This window comes from Sardina pilchardus, chromosome 7 (genome assembly GCF_963854185.1).
Source record: "Sardina pilchardus chromosome 7, fSarPil1.1, whole genome shotgun sequence".
NCBI lineage: Eukaryota > Metazoa > Chordata > Actinopteri > Clupeiformes > Clupeidae > Sardina > Sardina pilchardus.
The window spans coordinates 17,810,228-17,828,161 of NC_085000.1; the positions used below are offsets into that span (position 1 = coordinate 17,810,228).

The following is a 17,934-nucleotide window of genomic DNA, read 5'->3' on the forward strand; positions in this document are numbered from 1 at the left end:
CCAATCCAAGAGGAGACTGAACCAATTTCATCCCCTATGCTAAACTACTCTGGCAGGCACCGAGCTTCACCCAACCACATGTGTTTTCCCCACTCCGTCTCTGCGTTCTTATTAAGACCATACACCAAGTGGAGTGTGTGTGTGTGTGTGTGTGTGTGTGTGTGTGTGTGTGTGTGTGTGGTGGGGGGGCTCCAGCTAAAGACTTATGGCGGGCTCACTCTGAAGTACATTTCCCCGTGTCGGCGAGCCAGTACACTGATGTTAGCCAAGGGGAGTCCTTTCCCCCCTTTTCAAAGCCCCTTGCGATCTGCTGGACGGCATGGTGTCGGGTTGCAGCAGTGCTGTCTGGCCCATTGAGGAAATGGCCTGTGCCGGCGACTGGTCGGGACGACCGAAGAGACGGGCGACCGCGACGGTCACTTTCGAGGCACTTTCCGGGCAGCCTGCCGCCTGTCTGAAACCAGCTGCCATAATCTTCTTAGACCTAAGCGACGGGTCAGACGGGCCGGACCCACAGATTGCCGGGTGTTTGGACTTAGGCTGGACGGGACAGGAGGGGCATTTTGACTGCGCTCCTGTCTACGGGACAGGAGGGGCGTTTTGACTGGGCTCCTGTCGATTGCATAACGTCTGGCTTCTCGTAATGATCACGTTTGTCTGGCCAGATCCGCCATTCACTTTGCCAACTGCGTTATTATAATACACTGCACACACTGGCCAGTGCAATAGCTCCGCTTTGGTAAGGAATGTAACGGACTTCGTCCACATGACCCGTGTGGTTTCATTTTGAAAATGAGTAGGTTGTATTTTTTTTTTTTTATGCCTTTATAAAATGTTCCAATTTATACACATGTAACTGCTTTTGGCAGTGGAGTTAACACCCTTGCCTTTCTCACCTCCCCGTGAGTGAGTGAGTGAGTGTATGAGTGAGAGAGTGAGAGAGTGAGTGAATGTGTGAGTGTGTGAGTGAGTGTGTGAGTGAGTGTATGAGTGAGTGAGTGAGTGAGTGAGTGAGTGAGCAAGTTAATCTATGAGTGAGTGTGTGTGAGTGTGTGTGTGTGTGTGAGTGAGCAAGTGAATGAATGAGTGAGAGCACATCTGTTTTGCTGTTTGTGTTTTTTGTAGGGCGGAGGGGGGGGGGGGTAGGGGGGGTTGCACATGTGTTAATCCACTTGCGGAGCGTCTCTCTCGATGTCTTGGTGCGGACGCCTCTGACAGGCGTGAGCCTCAGTGTGTGTGTGTGTGTGTGTGTGTGTGTGTGTGTGTGTGTGTAGGTTGGGGGGGGAGTGGAGAGGTGGAGGCACCAAACACCCAACCTCACCCAGCCCTGCGTCTGGACCTGATTAGCAGCTTCCATTCCCAGAACTCCTATGCTTTTTTAGTGTGTGTGTGTGTGTGTGTGTGTGTGTGTGTGTGTGTGTGTGTGTGTGTGTGTGTGTGTGTGGCTCTGGAACCCTGGGAATGCTGGAATTCTTTCCTGTATGTTGTGAAGGGCAGCGGTAACCTCAGGCACATTACTCAGGAGCCCAGGAGGGACCTGAAAACACACACACACAGTGAAGGTAGCATGCCACACACACACACAGATAAACTTACACAACACAGACATGCACATCACACACACACACACACACACACACACACACAGATAAACTTACACAACACAGACATACACATGTCACACACACACACACACTCACACACACACACACACACACACACACACACACACACACACACAGATAAACTTACACAACATACAACAGACATACATATGTCACACACACACACACACACACACACACACACACACACAGCCCACCTCGGGCCTCTGCTGCAAATCACTGGCAGCTGACATACCTCTGCAAACGGGGCCCGTGGGGTAGATGAAGGTCCAGGCCACACCGGGCCACTCTGGGCCCGAGGGTTCCGCTCGGTCCGCTCGGCTCGGTTCTGCCTTTACGAGACAGTTATGATCCGCCGCTGCCGTCGGGCACGGTCCACCTCTGGTCAAATGCTCACTGCGCTATAATGTATGCCTCGTGTTTACAGAGTGGGCACCATGAAAGGGTCTGTCTGGCTGCCCGAGCGCTGTGGGTGTTTCACGTCAAGGCTGGCAAGAGGGAAGTCTGAGAGAAGAATAGTAACCTTGTTTTTATTTAACTTTTTTTGTTTTATTTGTGTTGTCTGCGCTTTCAATGATTCTGTTGTCGTTCATCCTTTGTTCCTTTTAGTTTTAAAAACGTAGCCATTGAAAGAAAGGTTGTGTTATTTGCCTGTCTTGTGGCATTGCCAGTCTGTTGTTCTGCTCTTAGTTCATACTGTATCAAGCCCACTGTGGTGTGTAAGATGTGTGTCTACACAAATGTCATGGGTTTAATGGTGTGTTCTACTCTAGACAACTCATGTCAGGGATTTTCAACTTGAAAAGTTTGTGGAGGTCAACATTTTCTGACCATCTACTACAAAAATAAACAATGCAATAAATGACACCATGAAATGCCACTCCAACTCAGAGTTGTAAACTTGGGTCAAATGCATCTACCCTGACTTTACCCAGGATAGCTGACATTGTGAGTACCCAGGAAGCATATCAATGCACCGCAACACATACCGACGAAAAGCACAGATCTGAATTGCACTGTACAGTAAGTCACCTTGAATAAAAGTATCTGCATTGTGGAAAGTAAATATAAATGTATTTGTTGGTGCTTCTTGAATCTCGAATCTGTGGCTAATAACTGAGGGCTGCACACAGATAGATACTGGAAGTGTCCGTGTTGAGGGCCAGACCGGGGCCACATGTGAGCCGAAACCAGCTGCTGTTTGAGTGGGGATTTAGCTGTGGAGATTTCTCTCTGATGGATGTCCTCTAGCTCACCTCATCCCTCTCTCTCTCTCTCTCTCTCTCTCTCTCTCTCAGTCTCTCTCTGTCTCTCTCTCTATCTCTCTCTCTCTCAGTGTGTGTGTGTCTCTCCCTCTCCCTCTCTCTCTCTCTCTCTCTCTCTCTCTCTCTCTCTCTCTCTCTTCACACAGCTGCTCTCTTGAAGGTTCTCTGCTCATGACCTCAGCATGGTGAGAAGGTTATGGTGACCTCACAGGAAAAACACTGCTCTCCTTCTGTGTGTGTGTGTGTGTGCGTGTATGTGTTTTTCTGTTCTCTGGAGATTGCTTTCAAGCTGTATATACACACACACACACACACACACACACACACACACACACACACACACAGACACACAGACACACAGACACACATCACACAGCAGAGAGAGAGAGAGAGAGAAAGAAGAAGAAGAAGACATGCACTTTGTCTGTCTCAGTGAAAGAGCCACTTGCGTGCAAGATTTCTCCGTAATCCTATGCAAATGCATCTTTATGCTTGCGCTATCTCTCCAGTACCTTGCAGTATCTACAGTTCCCCTGGGAGTGGTAACCTTGGGCTCAACCCAATTCTTTAGTGATGACTAAAACAAATGCTATAGCGTCTGCTCGGCTCTGTCTCTGTCTCCAGCAGTCAGCGCACAGCACACTGTCCAACTCACTCAGGACGCTGATCGCTGTCGTCACGGCACTATGGAATTTCTCCCCTCCGCGCTAAGTGTTTCTTAGCATGAAGCTGCCACTTTTGTTCCATTGTCGGCTACACCTGGCTAGCAGCTGCGTTTGGTCCCTGATGTGGCCCTGATATGGCCCTGATATGGCCCCAATCTGGCCCCGATTGGGGGCGATTTCACGCCGCATCAGAGCTGGATGTCTCCCAGACGCCTCTGCTCTCAGGGAATAGGCTCCCCAGACAAGCCTTCTGACAGATGGAGTTTTTCCAAGGTCAGGCCAAATGCAAATGCTAAAATGTTAAATAGCGGCGCTTTGCATATGCATGCTAAAAACGCAGACATTTTTCTGTCGCCTGGTAGACAGCAATTATCCGACTCGTGGTGGTCACACACACACCTTATTCCTGCTTCAAGCTCAAGGGCTAGGTCATGTTATTAAAGACAATAACCTTGGTCTGCCAAAGATTATATCTCTCTGGATGTGCTTCACCTGGAGAAACGATTCAGGCTAATCTTAGTCATTTGTTTGAAGTGGAGCGTGGTATGTGTTGAGGTGACACAGGAAAAGGGTGTGGAGGGAGAGAGGGAGGGAGAGAGGGAGGGAGGGAGGGAGAGAGGGAAGAAGAGAGGAAAAGGGGGGATGGAGGCGCAGTGTGCCGGGAAAAGGGCACACAGGGAGAAATAAAGCCAGAAGGCAGCTAATTCCGAGGCGAATCCCTTCCCAGTTCTGGGGTGGTTCTGGTCCGGTTGTCGGCGCGGGTTGGGCCCGGATGCTGTCTGTGTGTCGTGCGGATCTGGGACGGCCCTGTGCTGCTTTGGCTGGAAGAATGTACCAGCGCTGCTGTACGTCAGACAGCTTGGAGGGGAAGAAAAGCTCTCTCTGTTTTTTTTCCTTCAAAGACCATCTTTCCATCTCCCAGCTGTCATTCTGACTGACTTTCTGTTGGTATGCGTCGGTTGGTGAACACACATGTGGGAGCTTAATTATTGTCACTGCCTGACTTTGATTAGTTCATATACACATACACATACACACACACACACCCGCACACACACAACCACACACACACTCACTCACTCAGAGGCAATACTTTATATGTCCATCAAATTGCGACACTAATTATTGTCTTGCCTATTTTCCATTAACACACACACACACACACACACACACATGCACACACAGCAGTCAGTGTGTGTGCGCGAGAGAAAACACAATAGAGGGAAAGAGAAAGGGATGGAAAGAGAACACTCACCCTGCCCATCAAAGTCCTCCCCATCCCACATGTTGCCAAGTGCTTCAGCGGCGTTCAGTTGATTTCATTTGGCGTGGCGGCAGCGGGACCAGCGCGGACCAATCAGAGCGCCGCGCTGAGCCCGAGCCGAGCGGGTACAGCCGTCCCTTGCCACCGGTGCCTTAGCAGCACGCACGCTAGGTGTTATTCTCGCCCGGGAGACGAGGGGGGGGGGGGGGGCAGGGGGGGGGGGCGCGCTTGCGTCACATGGCACCGATGCCAGGGCAGATGGAGGGGGAGATGCAGCCCAACTGCCATTATGTAAGCAGTGTGAAGTTATCTGGGTCTGTCTGTGAGCTGCAAACACTCTAGTGTGTGTGTCTGTGTGTGTGTGTGTGTGTCGTGACAGTGAGTGAGTGTGTTTCGGTGTATGTGTCTGTGTGTTTGCTTGTAAGCAAGTGTGCCTGTGTGAGTTTGGGTACATTTGTACGTGTATGTGGGGAGGGTGTGTGAGTGTGTGCGTGCGTGCATGTGTGTGTGGGCGTGTGTGTGTGTGTACTTGCTGGATGGTGCTCAGTGCTGAGTATAGCCTGCGAAAGTGCCCTAGCCGAGCGGTAAGAGCTCTCGTTCGCCCCGAATCTAAAAATACTGAGTCACCCTGACCCTCCATGACTCCCAGCCACTGCCCAAGACATCTAATAACTCATCTCCTCTGATAGATCAGACGTGACACTTTTATTTTGGTACGCGCCGGACCCCTGACTGAGCAAGAATCCAAATGGGACCTGCGATTGCTTTTGCAGAAGGAGTGCTGCATTTAAAAATGCCATCTCAGTGTCATAATATAATTAGCAGCCTTGGCTTTGATGACTGGAGAAAAAGTGGACGGTCACACTCGTTTTAGAGGGGTAGACCTGACCACCGAGTCCTGTGGGCGTGGAGAGCTGTGAGTGAGCGTGCAAGTTCTCCATGAAGCAGCACTTACTGCTCTACATTTGCCTGGTATTATTCCAGGGGTTGGTACGCCTCGGAGTTAGTCTGTAAACAAACATTCCTGAATGCCGGTCATAACAGACAGATCACATTACCAGCGCGAGGTCGTGTTTCCCCGGGGCCTGGGCTGTGATCTAATGCCGCACAACAGCCACTGGGAGACTGTGTACTGGGCAAATCAAAGAAAGGTGTGGCGCGTTTACATTTCAGGCGAGGTCAACGCTCAAAAGACTGCTTCCTGTTCAGGAGCGGAGGGCTGAAGAACGAGAGTGCACTGCTGTAATGGAATACATGACCGTCTTCATAGAGAACTATTTTTGCTGCCTTGAAGATAGATCACAAATTAATATCACTTTCATGTGAGCCTACAGTATGTCCTCCAGCCAGATGCCACGCTTTTGGACGTTGACGAGCTAAGAGGCAGAGATGTCAATAAACAAGACGGGCAGACGTGACGTGAGGGTTATTGGTAAACCATTTGTCACGGGGATCACTCTCCTCAGACCAGACTTTGCCTCCGCTCGCTCGGGAGGCCATGCTGCCCTTTGAGCCGCACCGCTCGGCGCAATAATGGTAGATAGGTTCTGGAGAAGGAGCGCTGAGTTCTTCGCCAGCCGGAGGTCCTCCTGGAGGAGGTCGCTGCACGGCGCTAAAGAGGGTGACGAGGAGTGAGTAACACCCCGATAATCTTCTCGGGTGAACGAATGAATGAATGGCTGCCTGCCTGCCTGTCTGCCTGTCTGTCTGTGTGTGCAGGGGTTGGGGCCTCCCCGTTTCATTAGTATTTACATATGCTGACTCGTGAGACGCATTGGAGGCGCCATTTGGAAAGCTGTGGAGTAATCACTCCTGTCAGAGGTTTTTGTGGAAGGTACGCTTTATCAGAGAGAGAGAGGGGAGAGAGAGAGAGGGGAGAGAGAGAGAGAGAATGAAAGAGGGAGAATGAAAAGGAGGGCGAGAGCCTCAGAGTGATTTTCATTTTCACCTTCGTGTTTAGTAGGAGAGGACATGTTCACTCACACGGGCACTAATGGATTTGTGTCTCGCTTGCAGGGCTTTTAGCATAACATTAATTAGTCCGCCCGCAATGTTGGGGCAACAACTGGATCATGGGAACAAGCAGGCTTGTGTTTCGATGGGAGATTTAACGCACTCTTCGTGGAGTGAAATTGATAAACACCAACAGCGACTCCTCGCTCGGGATTATGGCCCCTCCAGGATCACAGGAAGTCATAATAAAAAATAAAAAATCCTTCCATGGCAATCAAGGAATGACTAACTAGGACCATTTTTATTCCTACTTATTCTTTCATTTTATTCTTACTTATGTCCATGCACAAAACATGTTATGGCTTGTATTGTTAGTCAGTCAGACACTGTCGACCAGTGTTTTTCTGTAGTTGGTGTATTTCTGTGATGCAGTGTACTGTCGGTCTTGGTTTTGATTGTGTCAAATCACATGTATTCCCTGCATGAGTACCTGTGCTGTCAGTTGCTTTGGCTAAAGCTGTCTGCCAAATGGAGCAATAATCAATGGCTGCAGAGCCACTCCGGAGACAAGTCACTTTCACTAGAGAGATGCTCTGAAGCTGAGAGCTGTTCATCGCTTGTAACAATAAAATCATTGCTTGCCACCGTAGACTGTAGAAAATCATCGCTTGCAACCGTAGACTGTAGAAAATCATCGCTTGCAACGTGGATGACCATGTTCATACAGTAGTAGTCGTTGTAATGACTATATACCAGAATTTCCGGCTTGTACGTTGATTTTGCACAAAAAAAAATCTTCAGCTATGAGGTTCATACACGGGGCAATTATGGTATTAATATGGTTTTGTTTCTTTTAACTTGCATAAAACACTGTCCTCCGGCTTACACCATGCGTGCGCAATGCAATGCACAGTGCTTCAGATGTGAAGGTTATGTGGCCACTGTACTGACCTGTGTGTTATTATTGTGTCTCCGCAGTGTGGAGGGCGATGTCCAGGGCAGTGAGCCCGGCTCGTCTCTGGACGGCGCCAACTACAGCCAGGGTCCAGTGACCCGCAGCTCGTCCATCAGCCCGGACCAGTTCGACGGGGCCGTGTACGGCCACCCGGTGCAGCCGGGTCCTCAGAGGCCTCGCCGGCCCAAGCTGCAGCACTCGCAGTCCATCCTGCGCAAACAGGCCGAGGAGGAGGCCATCAAGCGCTCGCGCTCGCTCTCCGAGAGCTATGAGCTCTCCACCGACCTCCAGGACAAACAGGTGACGCAGCGGCACAGCACGCCACATCATCTCAGTTCAGAGAGATTTACCAGAGTGAGACAGTCAGTGTTTAACTGCACTGAAGAGACTAGACTGAGGGAATTATGATAAGAGTTGATTTTTTTTCCACACAACTCTACTTCACTGAGTACAGACCTTAGAGACAATTTAAGACATTAAATGAAAATATTAATTTGATTCAAACTGAAAGTATGCTTTCATGACATACATTGATTATTGTAATTTGATTATAAAGTCTGTGGGAGATTTAGTAGGGTAGGGATCTGATGCAACAGACCGTTTAGTACTTACATCATGTACTGTACGCTGTAGCCTGTGGTTGTTCAACACTGCAGGTTGTGTATTGCGCTATGGTGTGTGAGGTCACTGTGGAGGCTCTGGTAATGAAAGCCTCATTTGAAATGGAATGTAAACACCAGGAAGTATGCCAAAGGGCTTTGGAGTGGTTCAAGAAGAATGAAACAACACAGAGGGTTACTTTGTATGGTCACGCTGTAGATAGGAGGAGACTTTCGCCTGGATCTCAATCTTGATCCTCTTCCAGTGTTCATTTGCTCCGTATTACCAAAGGTCATAGGGCGCTCCGCTCTAGAATCTTTGGTATTACTGTACATTAGAGCTCAGTGTTAGCTGGGTGTTGTGTTTTGTAAGTTCACAGGGAACATGACATGTTTTTTGTAAGCTGTGTGTCTTTTTGTAAGTCGAGTGAAATGATTTTTGTGTTCTGCTCGTGTTCCGCAGGTAGAGATGCTAGAACGCAAATATGGAGGACGGTTCATAACACGGCATGCAGCGCGCACCATCCAAACGGCGTTCCGTCAGTATCAGATGAACAAAAACTTTGAGCGCCTGAGGAGTTCCATGTCGGAGAACCGCATGTCACGGAGGATCGTGCTGTCCAATATGAGAATGCAGTTTTCCTTTGAAGGACCCGAGAAAGTTCACAGCTCCTACTTCGAGGGCAAGCAGGTGTCGCTGACGGACGACGGCGGTCCGCTGGGAGCCATGGTGGAGGAGTGCGGCGAGATGGAGGACTCCGGGAACATGGCGTCCCCGGCCGCCCAGAGTGACCTGACGGACGCCATCACCGAGCTGGAGGACGCCTTCTCCCGGCAGGTGAAGTCGCTGGCCGAGTCCATCGACGACGCGCTCAACTGCCGCAGCCTCCACGGCGACGAGGGCCCCTCGGAGCAGGCGATGATGGGCCGCCAGGAGGTGGAGCCGGAGATCGTCTACCAGATCCGGCCGGCGCACGCGGCCGCGCACCGGCACAAGCTGGACGACATGATGGCCTCCTACAGCGACGTGACGCTCTTCATCGACGAGGAGGAGCTCTCGCCGCCCATCCAGCTGGCGCGCTCCTCGCTGGACCAGCCGTCCAGCACCGAGTCGGACCAGCGCGGCGGCGGCCAGTCGGTCAGCTCCTCGCAGGACTACTGGCCGCTCGACCCCAAGGACACGGACAAGGACACGGACACCAGCTGCCGGAGCACGCCGTCGGTGGAGTGCCAGGATCAGACGCCGCCGCCGCCGCTGCCTCAGCAGAGACTCCGCGTTGACCACCTGCCGCTGCTGACCATCGAGCCGCCCAGCGACAGCTCGGTGGAGCTCAGCGACCGCTCCGAGCGCAGCTCCGTCAAGCGGCAGGCGGTGTTCGAGCGCGCGGTGGTGGGCCCGCCGCAGGCCAGCCCCAAGCACATCTCGCACGGACTCCCTCCCCGCGGGCCCGTCCCGTCGCGCGGTAGCGGGGGCCCCGGCGGCGACGACGACCACCACCCCCCCATCCGGCACCGGCACCGGCAGCTGGAGAGCCACCTGGCCATCAACGGCAACCGGCAGAGCAAGTCGGAGTCGGACTTCTCGGACGGCGACAACGACAGCATCAACAGCACGTCCAACTCCAACGACACCATCAACTGCAGCTCGGAGTCGTCGTCGCGCGACAGCCTCCGCGAGCAGACGCTCAGCAAGCAGACGTACCACAAGGAGACGCGCAACAGCTGGGACTCGCCCGCCTTCAGCAACGACGTCATCCGCAAGCGCTACTACCGCATCGGACTCAACCTCTTCAACAAGTACGTAGCGCCTCTCTGGCCTGTGGGTGAAAAATATTCACACAAGATAATCGTAATAATCGTGAAGTCTTGATTGTTCTTCAGAAAATTAGCGTACCACCAAAATCTCTAAGCATGACATCCCTAAACACCTCTCTGGCCTGTGGGGAATTGGACGAAGGGGATATCAAGTGGGTGTATGACTGGTGAACTTATGGTGGTATTATGAAGCAATTCAGGTCATTAACTAATAAGTGTATTGTAGACTTTTCTTTTGTTAAATAGTCCGTAGCTAAATGGACGAAGGGGATATCAAGTGGGTGTATTACTGGTGGACTTCAAGAGAACACTGGTATTATGAAGCTTATTCAGCTCATTAAGCAATACGTGTATTGTAGACTTTGTTAAATAGTCCATAGCTATATGTTATGGAACAGAACATAGTCACTGCTCTTACTAATTACCTCTTTAAACCAGTTTGGTCATGATTAGCTGCCTTATATTTACTTACGTAAGTTTTATGTAATTGTCTTTTTTAGAAAAGGTCAGCTAATTATTGTGTTAGCTTGATAGAGCTACTTTTGCCTATGAACAACCTCTCCGAATAACGCATCCTGAGAAAAGCACAGAATGGAAATATCACTGACAGAAATAGCACTGCCAGCTGTAATTTGATTCTGTCTCATCTGCCTATTTTAGTTCTTCACACCCTTGGCTGGTTTTTCGTTTTCCATGGACACACAATGAGTCTCTCGGACACTTTCAAGTGGTGTTTTGTTCCTGAAACTTTACTTGGGGAAACTGCTCTCCCACATAAGACCCAATTGTTTTCTGGCATCTGGCACACAGCTATTTATATCCACAATGTTTTGTTTTGTTTTTTAAGAGACCAAAAAAATACCACGCAATTATATGTTTATGTGGGACAATGCGTTGGAGTAAGGCATCTAAGTTTCTTGCCTAACTCAAGGTGACTTTGTGTTTCTTCCAGAAAGCCCGAGAAAGGTATTCAGTACCTGACGGAGAGGGGGTTCGTCCCCGACACCCCTGTGGGAGTGGCTCACTTCCTGCTTCAGAGGAAAGGTCTGAGTCGACAGATGATTGGCGAGTTTCTGGGTAATCGACAGAAGCAGTTCAACAGGGATGTGCTGGAGTGAGTATCCCTGTTCATGATGACCTCTCACAGAAGCTATGAGCTTCCCTTATGAGCTTCCCTCATTCCCTATGAGCTTTCCTTATGACCTTCCCTCATTCCCTATGAGCTTTCCTTATGAGCTTCCCTCATTCCCTATGAGCTTCCCTTATGAGCTTCCCTCATTCCCTTTGAGCTTCCCTTCTCATTATGTGCTCTGCAAATATATTTCAATTACTTTGTGTGGGAGTTAATTGTGTAAACTTTGTCACCTTACAAAGCAAATCCGTGTGGATTGCCTTAGCGCCATTACATTTTACTCCCATGCAAAAGGGATTGCTTCATTTCAATATCTGCAAATCGCTTCCCATTAGCTAGTCTCCTAAGCTGTGCTCATTGTCAATACAGTGTTTCACATCACCCCAAGGCACTGCAGATCTGTGCAAATAACACAATGTGTGGGTAATTAGGATTCTCTCAGACGGGGGATGCATTCTCTCTCTCTCTTTCTTTCTTTCTTTCTCTCTCTCTTTCTCTCTCTTTCTCGCTCTCGCTCTCTCTCTCTCTCGCCTGCCTCTCTGTTGAGGTCTCTTTGGATTTTACTAGCGAGATCTGTGATTTCTTTTACTGCTCACAACTCCGGCCTTTTAACAAGCCTCCCTGCAGATGGACTCATTTACTATCATTTTGTGAGCCATTTGATTTGCATAGAACTAATCAAGGCTCCCCCTGCTCCTCTGCAAAAGCCTAGCAGTTTAAATAGCAAATGGAAGCCTTTGCCACCACAAAGGGGGGAGGTTGGGCTTTTTAGATGTGAGACGAGTTATATTTCCCTTCTTCTTCTTCTTCTTTGTCTTCATCTTTTGTTCTGTGGAACAAATGGTGTGTCAGACAGTGTCTTTGACCCGAGGAGGAGGCCTCCGGAGGCCAGGGAGGTGGAGGGAGAGAGAGAGAGACAGAGTGGTTAATGAATGAATGGGCCTCTGTGTTGCAGCTGTGTGGTGGACGAGATGGACTTCTCAGGGATGGAGCTGGACGAAGCCCTCAGGAAATTCCAGGCCCACATCCGGGTGCAGGGGGAAGCACAGAAGGTTGAGCGCATGATAGAGGCTTTCAGGTGAGGACCGGTGACTGTGTGTGCGTGTGTGCGTGTGTGTGTGTGTGTGTGTGTGTGTGTGTGTGTGTGCGTGTGTGTGTGTGTGTGTGGGGGGGGGGGGGGGGGGGGGGGGGGGGGGTGTATGTATACTCAGAAGAGTTATCTCAGTGAAATGTGGAAAACTGTCTTCCTGTCAATGTTTCGTGTTCCTGGACAGATTGTGTGTTCTAGTCACATAGGAAGAAGATGATAAAACTCTAACGACTCATCAGTGTTTTGCTGAATTGCTGGGAAAAACTGAATGAAGACTAATTTCTTCAAAGAGTTTTGATGGCCCATGAAAGATCAGTGATTTGACTTCCTCTTTTCCGACGTGTGTTTCCAGCCAGCGCTACTGCATATGTAACCCCGGGGTCGTGCGTCAGTTCCGAAATCCGGACACCATCTTCATCCTGGCATTTGCCATCATCCTCCTCAACACGGACATGTACAGTCCCAACGTGAAGCCGGAGAGGAAGATGAAGCTGGAGGACTTCATCAAGAACCTCCGCGGTGAGTGACAACGTGCTGAAGTGTCTCCATGGAGATAGAGTACCAGTTCCAAGCAACCATTATTATGCATGGCAACGCTGAAATCCATATCAGTCATACAGCAGGAAGTAATTAAGTAATTGGGACCTACATCACGCCTGTTTAATCAGCTGTGACAGTTCTAAACGTTAGGTGCGTTAATGTACTAAAGCACTGTTTTTTGAGTGGGTATTCAGCTGTAAGCATCATCAATCACCTCAGTCAAGTAGAAAGTCAGCAACACAGAAGAGGGTCCTTGTATGCACTCTAATTATCACATCTCTGGAATAATCATTTAAACGTATTGATCACTACAGTAGGCAGGCTTTCGACACTAAATCACTGAGGCATTTGTTTATGCAGTGCTGGTCACACTGATGGATATTGCACCACACACACGCATAATAATTACTTGTGTGGTGTTATATGGCGATTATACAATAACCTGAAGTCCTTGCACTTGAACATTCCATTAACGCATAGCTTTTTAACAATTCGATGTTACATCTGATAAGTCCATATAATTCTTTACGTCCATATATTCCTTGATTCTATAATGTTTTAAAAGCACACTGGTCAGGCTGTACCAGCTGAAGGGCTTGACGTCAGTACTCTGGCAATCAGAGAAATGCGCATACCTGATTAACAGGTCCTCCAGGCCACAGTGCCATTACAGAGTTTTGATTGAATGCCCATGACAGCAGAATGGCAAATAGACTGTGCAGGCATTCAATGTATAATTGTGTCGTTTAATCAGGGGAATTAGAATAACAGGGCAATTGATTTGCTTATTTGTGAAGCAATGGTGTGTGAACAAGGAGTACATAAAATATCTTCATTCGCAGCCTGCAAGTTTGTCTGTATTTTTGTGTCTCCTGTTATTTGTGGGTGGTTGTGTGTATGTGTGTTCTTGTCTGTCAATACCTTTGTTTGCATATTTATCTTGTTTGTGTGTGTGTGTGTGTGTGTGTGTGTGTGTGTGTGTGTGTGTGTGTGTGTGTGTGTGTGTGTGTGTGTGTGTGTGTGTGTGTGTGTGTGTGTGTGTGTGTGTGTGTGCGTGTGCGTGTGTGTGCGTATGTGTGTGTGTACAGTATGTGTGTGGTTTATTGCTGGGTTGATATGTGTGTGTATCATGTGTAAACGTGTCCCTCTGTGTGAGTGTATGTTCCGTAATGTCCTGCTGTTGTGCCCGGTGCACTGCAGGCGGGATGATGGAGAGGACATCCCCCGTGAGACGCTGGTGGGGATTTACGAGCGCATCCGCAAGCGCGAGCTCAAGACCAGCGAGGACCACGTCTCCCAGGTGCAGAAGGTGGAGAAGCTCATCGTGGGCAAGAAGCCGGTGAGTCGACCGACGTCGAGCGACACTGCAGCCGCCGCTGCCGCTTCAAGGACATTTTTATGAGTCCCTTTTACCCCCCCCATTACTCTCAGTCTCATCATCACAGTCACTACATTAATGATGGCCGTTAATCTAAATGCTCAAGTCACAGCTTGGGAATGGGTGTGTGTGTGTGTGTACCAATAGCAGGTGATCCTGGAATGTGTACAGCCCCGCGCTCTTACTGTCTGGTGGTTCAGGACCCAGTCGAGATTGGTATCAGGATCACGGTGCGGTCACACGCTTGCGTCCGCCAACATTCGTCCGTTGTTTTCCCATTCACTTTACATTGGCTGGACTTCATTTGATGCCGCACTGAATTGTGGGTCCAATGCATTGCCTGGGATGCGTTGCCTGGGATGCGTTGCCTGGGATACATTGCCTGGGATACGTTGCCTGCGCTAAAACGTTGAGAAATTTTCAACTTTTGACGGATCGCGCCAGTGCCAGCCAATGAAATTCAGTGTATGCAAACATTGGCGGACGTAAGTGTGTGACCGCACTGTAACGGCATGGATGGCTCTTTAGGGCCCCCCTGCAGCCATACACCTATTGACCTAGTTGTCCATTGCTTTTATCAGTAATTGCCACCTTTCTCAGCAATGTTGTTGGCAGGGGCATTATCTCCGTCTAAGCCCCATGTCCTAACATAATGAAGTAATTGTTACTGGCACATTTCAGTGGATCTAGCAGTTACAGACCAAAGTATGGCCAGATTGGTGTCAGAGTCAGCAGCTAACTGCATGGATGGATGTTTAGAAGGTCTGTGGATTATTTAGGCCACAACATGGGACTCTTTGAAGCAGGACACTTAACAGCACATTGCTTTTATCAGTAACTGTCCCCTGTCCCTGCAAGATTGTTTGCAGGGATATTAAATGGATGTCTAGTCTACGAGCTATCTCATACAGATACTGACGTAAACATAGATAGATAGACAGAATTCATTCGTTCATTAATTCATTCTTGAGGGAAAGTTAGGAAGGAAAAATTACCAGTTAGAATACTCAATCTGCTATAAGCAGAAAAACAGCTTAAGCCAGCAGACCACCCCACAGATCCCACTCCAACATAAAGTGCTATGCAGTAAGTAACACACTCCAACATAAAGTGCTATGCAGTAAGTCATGTCTGAGACCTTCACGCGGCTTGCCTCTAACATCTTCCTGCTCGTGGAGAAGAGGGAGCTTGTCAGTAAGTCACTGTTCCGTGGTGATGAATGAGTCGACCCTGCATGTCTCCAGCTGACTCATGACTTTCTCCTCCTGTTTTCTTTTTTTTCTTTCTTTCTTTTCTTTCTCTGGCCTCCCTCTATCTCTTAATAGCTGCAGTTATCTGGGATTGAGGCCATGGCATAGAGATGCTGCCTCATCTGTTTTGATGTACGCTTTCTATAGGCAAGCCAGAAACAGAGGGCTAGAGCGCTAGGCAGGACCTTTAAATAAACTCGTTGCTCTCTGGTCTCAGCGTGTCAGGGATCTTTTTATTATTCAGCTACATAGCCCTGAGAAATGTATGGAGGTGAATGTGTACATGGTATATTATGGCTATGAGATAAACATATGTTGCATGTATGTGAATGTGTGTTTTGGCATTAGGGTGGTCCAGCTTAGCAAACGATACAGCTCAGTAAGGAATATGTTTCAAGTACATCTTGTTCTGTTTACCATATTACAGGGCTTCACATCTGGTGTAATTCATGTAGTGCTCGTTGTACCCTTTCTTTCCCTATAAACTGGTGCTTTTACTGATGCCATAGTTCAGAGGTCAAAGGTTAGCTGTGGCAGCTTCAGGCGTCAGCGTGGATCTGTAAACCTCTCTGTGACCTGCGCTTTCTGAGACCTGTCTTTTTTTTTATAACTCATCCTTGTTTCTCTCTCTCACACAGATTGGATCTCTTCACCATGGACTGGGCTGTGTAAGTTAAAGATCACCATATCTCTCATGATACAGTTGTGTCATATATTTTCCACCCAGATAGACAAGTCATACACTCCCCATTCCCCAGCCTGCCTACTGAGAATGGAACTGGCTAAGATTTGTTAATGTAACGCATTATTTGTATCAGTGAATAAATTCCATTTGCCAATGCTGTTAGAGCAACATTTGTTTACGTAATTAATGCACTGGAGTGTAATTATCTGTATAACTTTTTCAAATACACAGTGTAAGCTATATCTTTCATCCAAACGTCAAATATTCAGCTTGAGTTGAGTATTAAAGACTTTCTGTTCTTATAACTAGTTAATGCATCAGTTAATGCTTGTTAAGACGTTCTAAATGGAAAGAGGGGGGCTCTTGGGGCTCTTGTTTATGGTCAGCACAGAAACAAATTCCTGACTTGTTTGCAGAGTGTGAGCTCACCAACACACTCACTGGGAGAAGTGCTCAAACAGTTGACATTTTCAGGCCAGCGTTAAGACATAAGTAATTACAAGGGTCTGGACCACACAAAGTCTACAGATGCCCGGCGGTGTTGAGGACACAAATAGCGTTACTCAGTGGTCTTTTCTAACAGCCATTTAAAGTCCACAATAAAGTTGTCTGTCTACTGTCCATTGCCTGGAGCACTTCAAACTCAGGATTAAGTGATGAATCTTTCAAGGGAATAATTCAATTTATGAGATCAGTTAAGCATGCACAAACTCCTCTGAAGTAAGGAGACCGCATCCAAACTCCTCAAAATTAATTCGTTATTATTTAATGCAGTGAAACTGCCAACAGGGGACTTCTCCTGCTGACCATGAAAAGTCATTATCTAGCATCTTGTTAACTATTGCCACGGGCACTCACTGAGTTTATTATGTAGCAAGTTAAGAAGTGGAAAAGCTCGTTTTCAGCAAAACCTAAAGTAATATTTTGGTCGAAAGGATTCCAACCCATTTCTAATACGTAGATAGTGGCCTGTGACAATTATTTTCATGTCTTCACTCTTATTTATCTATGCCAATGCTACAGAATTAATGGCATTCGTGAGACAGAGGGAAAGTGCTTTAGTGTTGCTTTAAACCAAAGAGAATATTAGGTGTTAACCATAAAATTACTGTACTATAAATGAGTGTTAAATCAATAATACATATAGATTTAGTCTGGTATCAGAAAAATTCCTTTAGTCCAATGTCACTTTTTGAGAAGCAGACATAATGTAATGCTACAGACATTTAAAAGTGTTAAATAGTACTGATAGCACAGAATGTTGCTTTTAGGATTCATTAGAGCCTGTTGAGTAACTGTGTGTGTGTGTGTGTGTGTGTGTGTGTCTGTCGCTTGTTGTGTTCTCCAGGTGCTGTCCCTGCCCCACCGCAGACTGGTGTGTTACTGCAGGCTGTTTGAAGTGCCAGACCCCAACAAGCCACAGAAACTAGGCGTTCACCAGCGGGAGATCTTCCTGTTCAACGACCTCCTGGTGGTGAGCAGAGCACCACTCCACTTCCTTCACTCTCACCTCCTTTCTTCTCCTCCTCCTCTCTACTTTTGTCCGTCTCTCTTCTCTACTCCTCTCCTCCCTTATATCCTCTCCTCTTTGCTCCTCCACTCCCTTATCCTCTTCTCTCTTCTCTCCTCTGTTCTCTCTTCTCTCTGTGCACCTTTCCCTTCCTTTACCCTCATCTCCTTTCTTCTCCCCTCTCCTCTTCTCCTTTTCCCTCCTCTCT

At 48.3% G+C, this 17,934-nt stretch overlaps 1 protein-coding gene across 1 annotated transcript in view; it reads left to right on the top strand.

The window, feature by feature from the left end:
- Positions 1-17,934, top strand: part of iqsec1a (IQ motif and Sec7 domain ArfGEF 1a) — a 29,790-nt gene that overhangs the window by 2,246 nt on the left and 9,610 nt on the right. The window contains exons 2-9 of the mRNA XM_062540988.1: positions 7,751-8,027; positions 8,790-10,123; positions 11,094-11,255; positions 12,229-12,351; positions 12,716-12,886; positions 14,104-14,242; positions 16,170-16,199; positions 17,565-17,690. Of these exons, the coding sequence (XP_062396972.1) occupies positions 7,751-8,027; positions 8,790-10,123; positions 11,094-11,255; positions 12,229-12,351; positions 12,716-12,886; positions 14,104-14,242; positions 16,170-16,199; positions 17,565-17,690 (2,362 nt within the window). The remainder of the gene's footprint in view (positions 1-7,750; positions 8,028-8,789; positions 10,124-11,093; positions 11,256-12,228; positions 12,352-12,715; positions 12,887-14,103; positions 14,243-16,169; positions 16,200-17,564; positions 17,691-17,934) is intronic.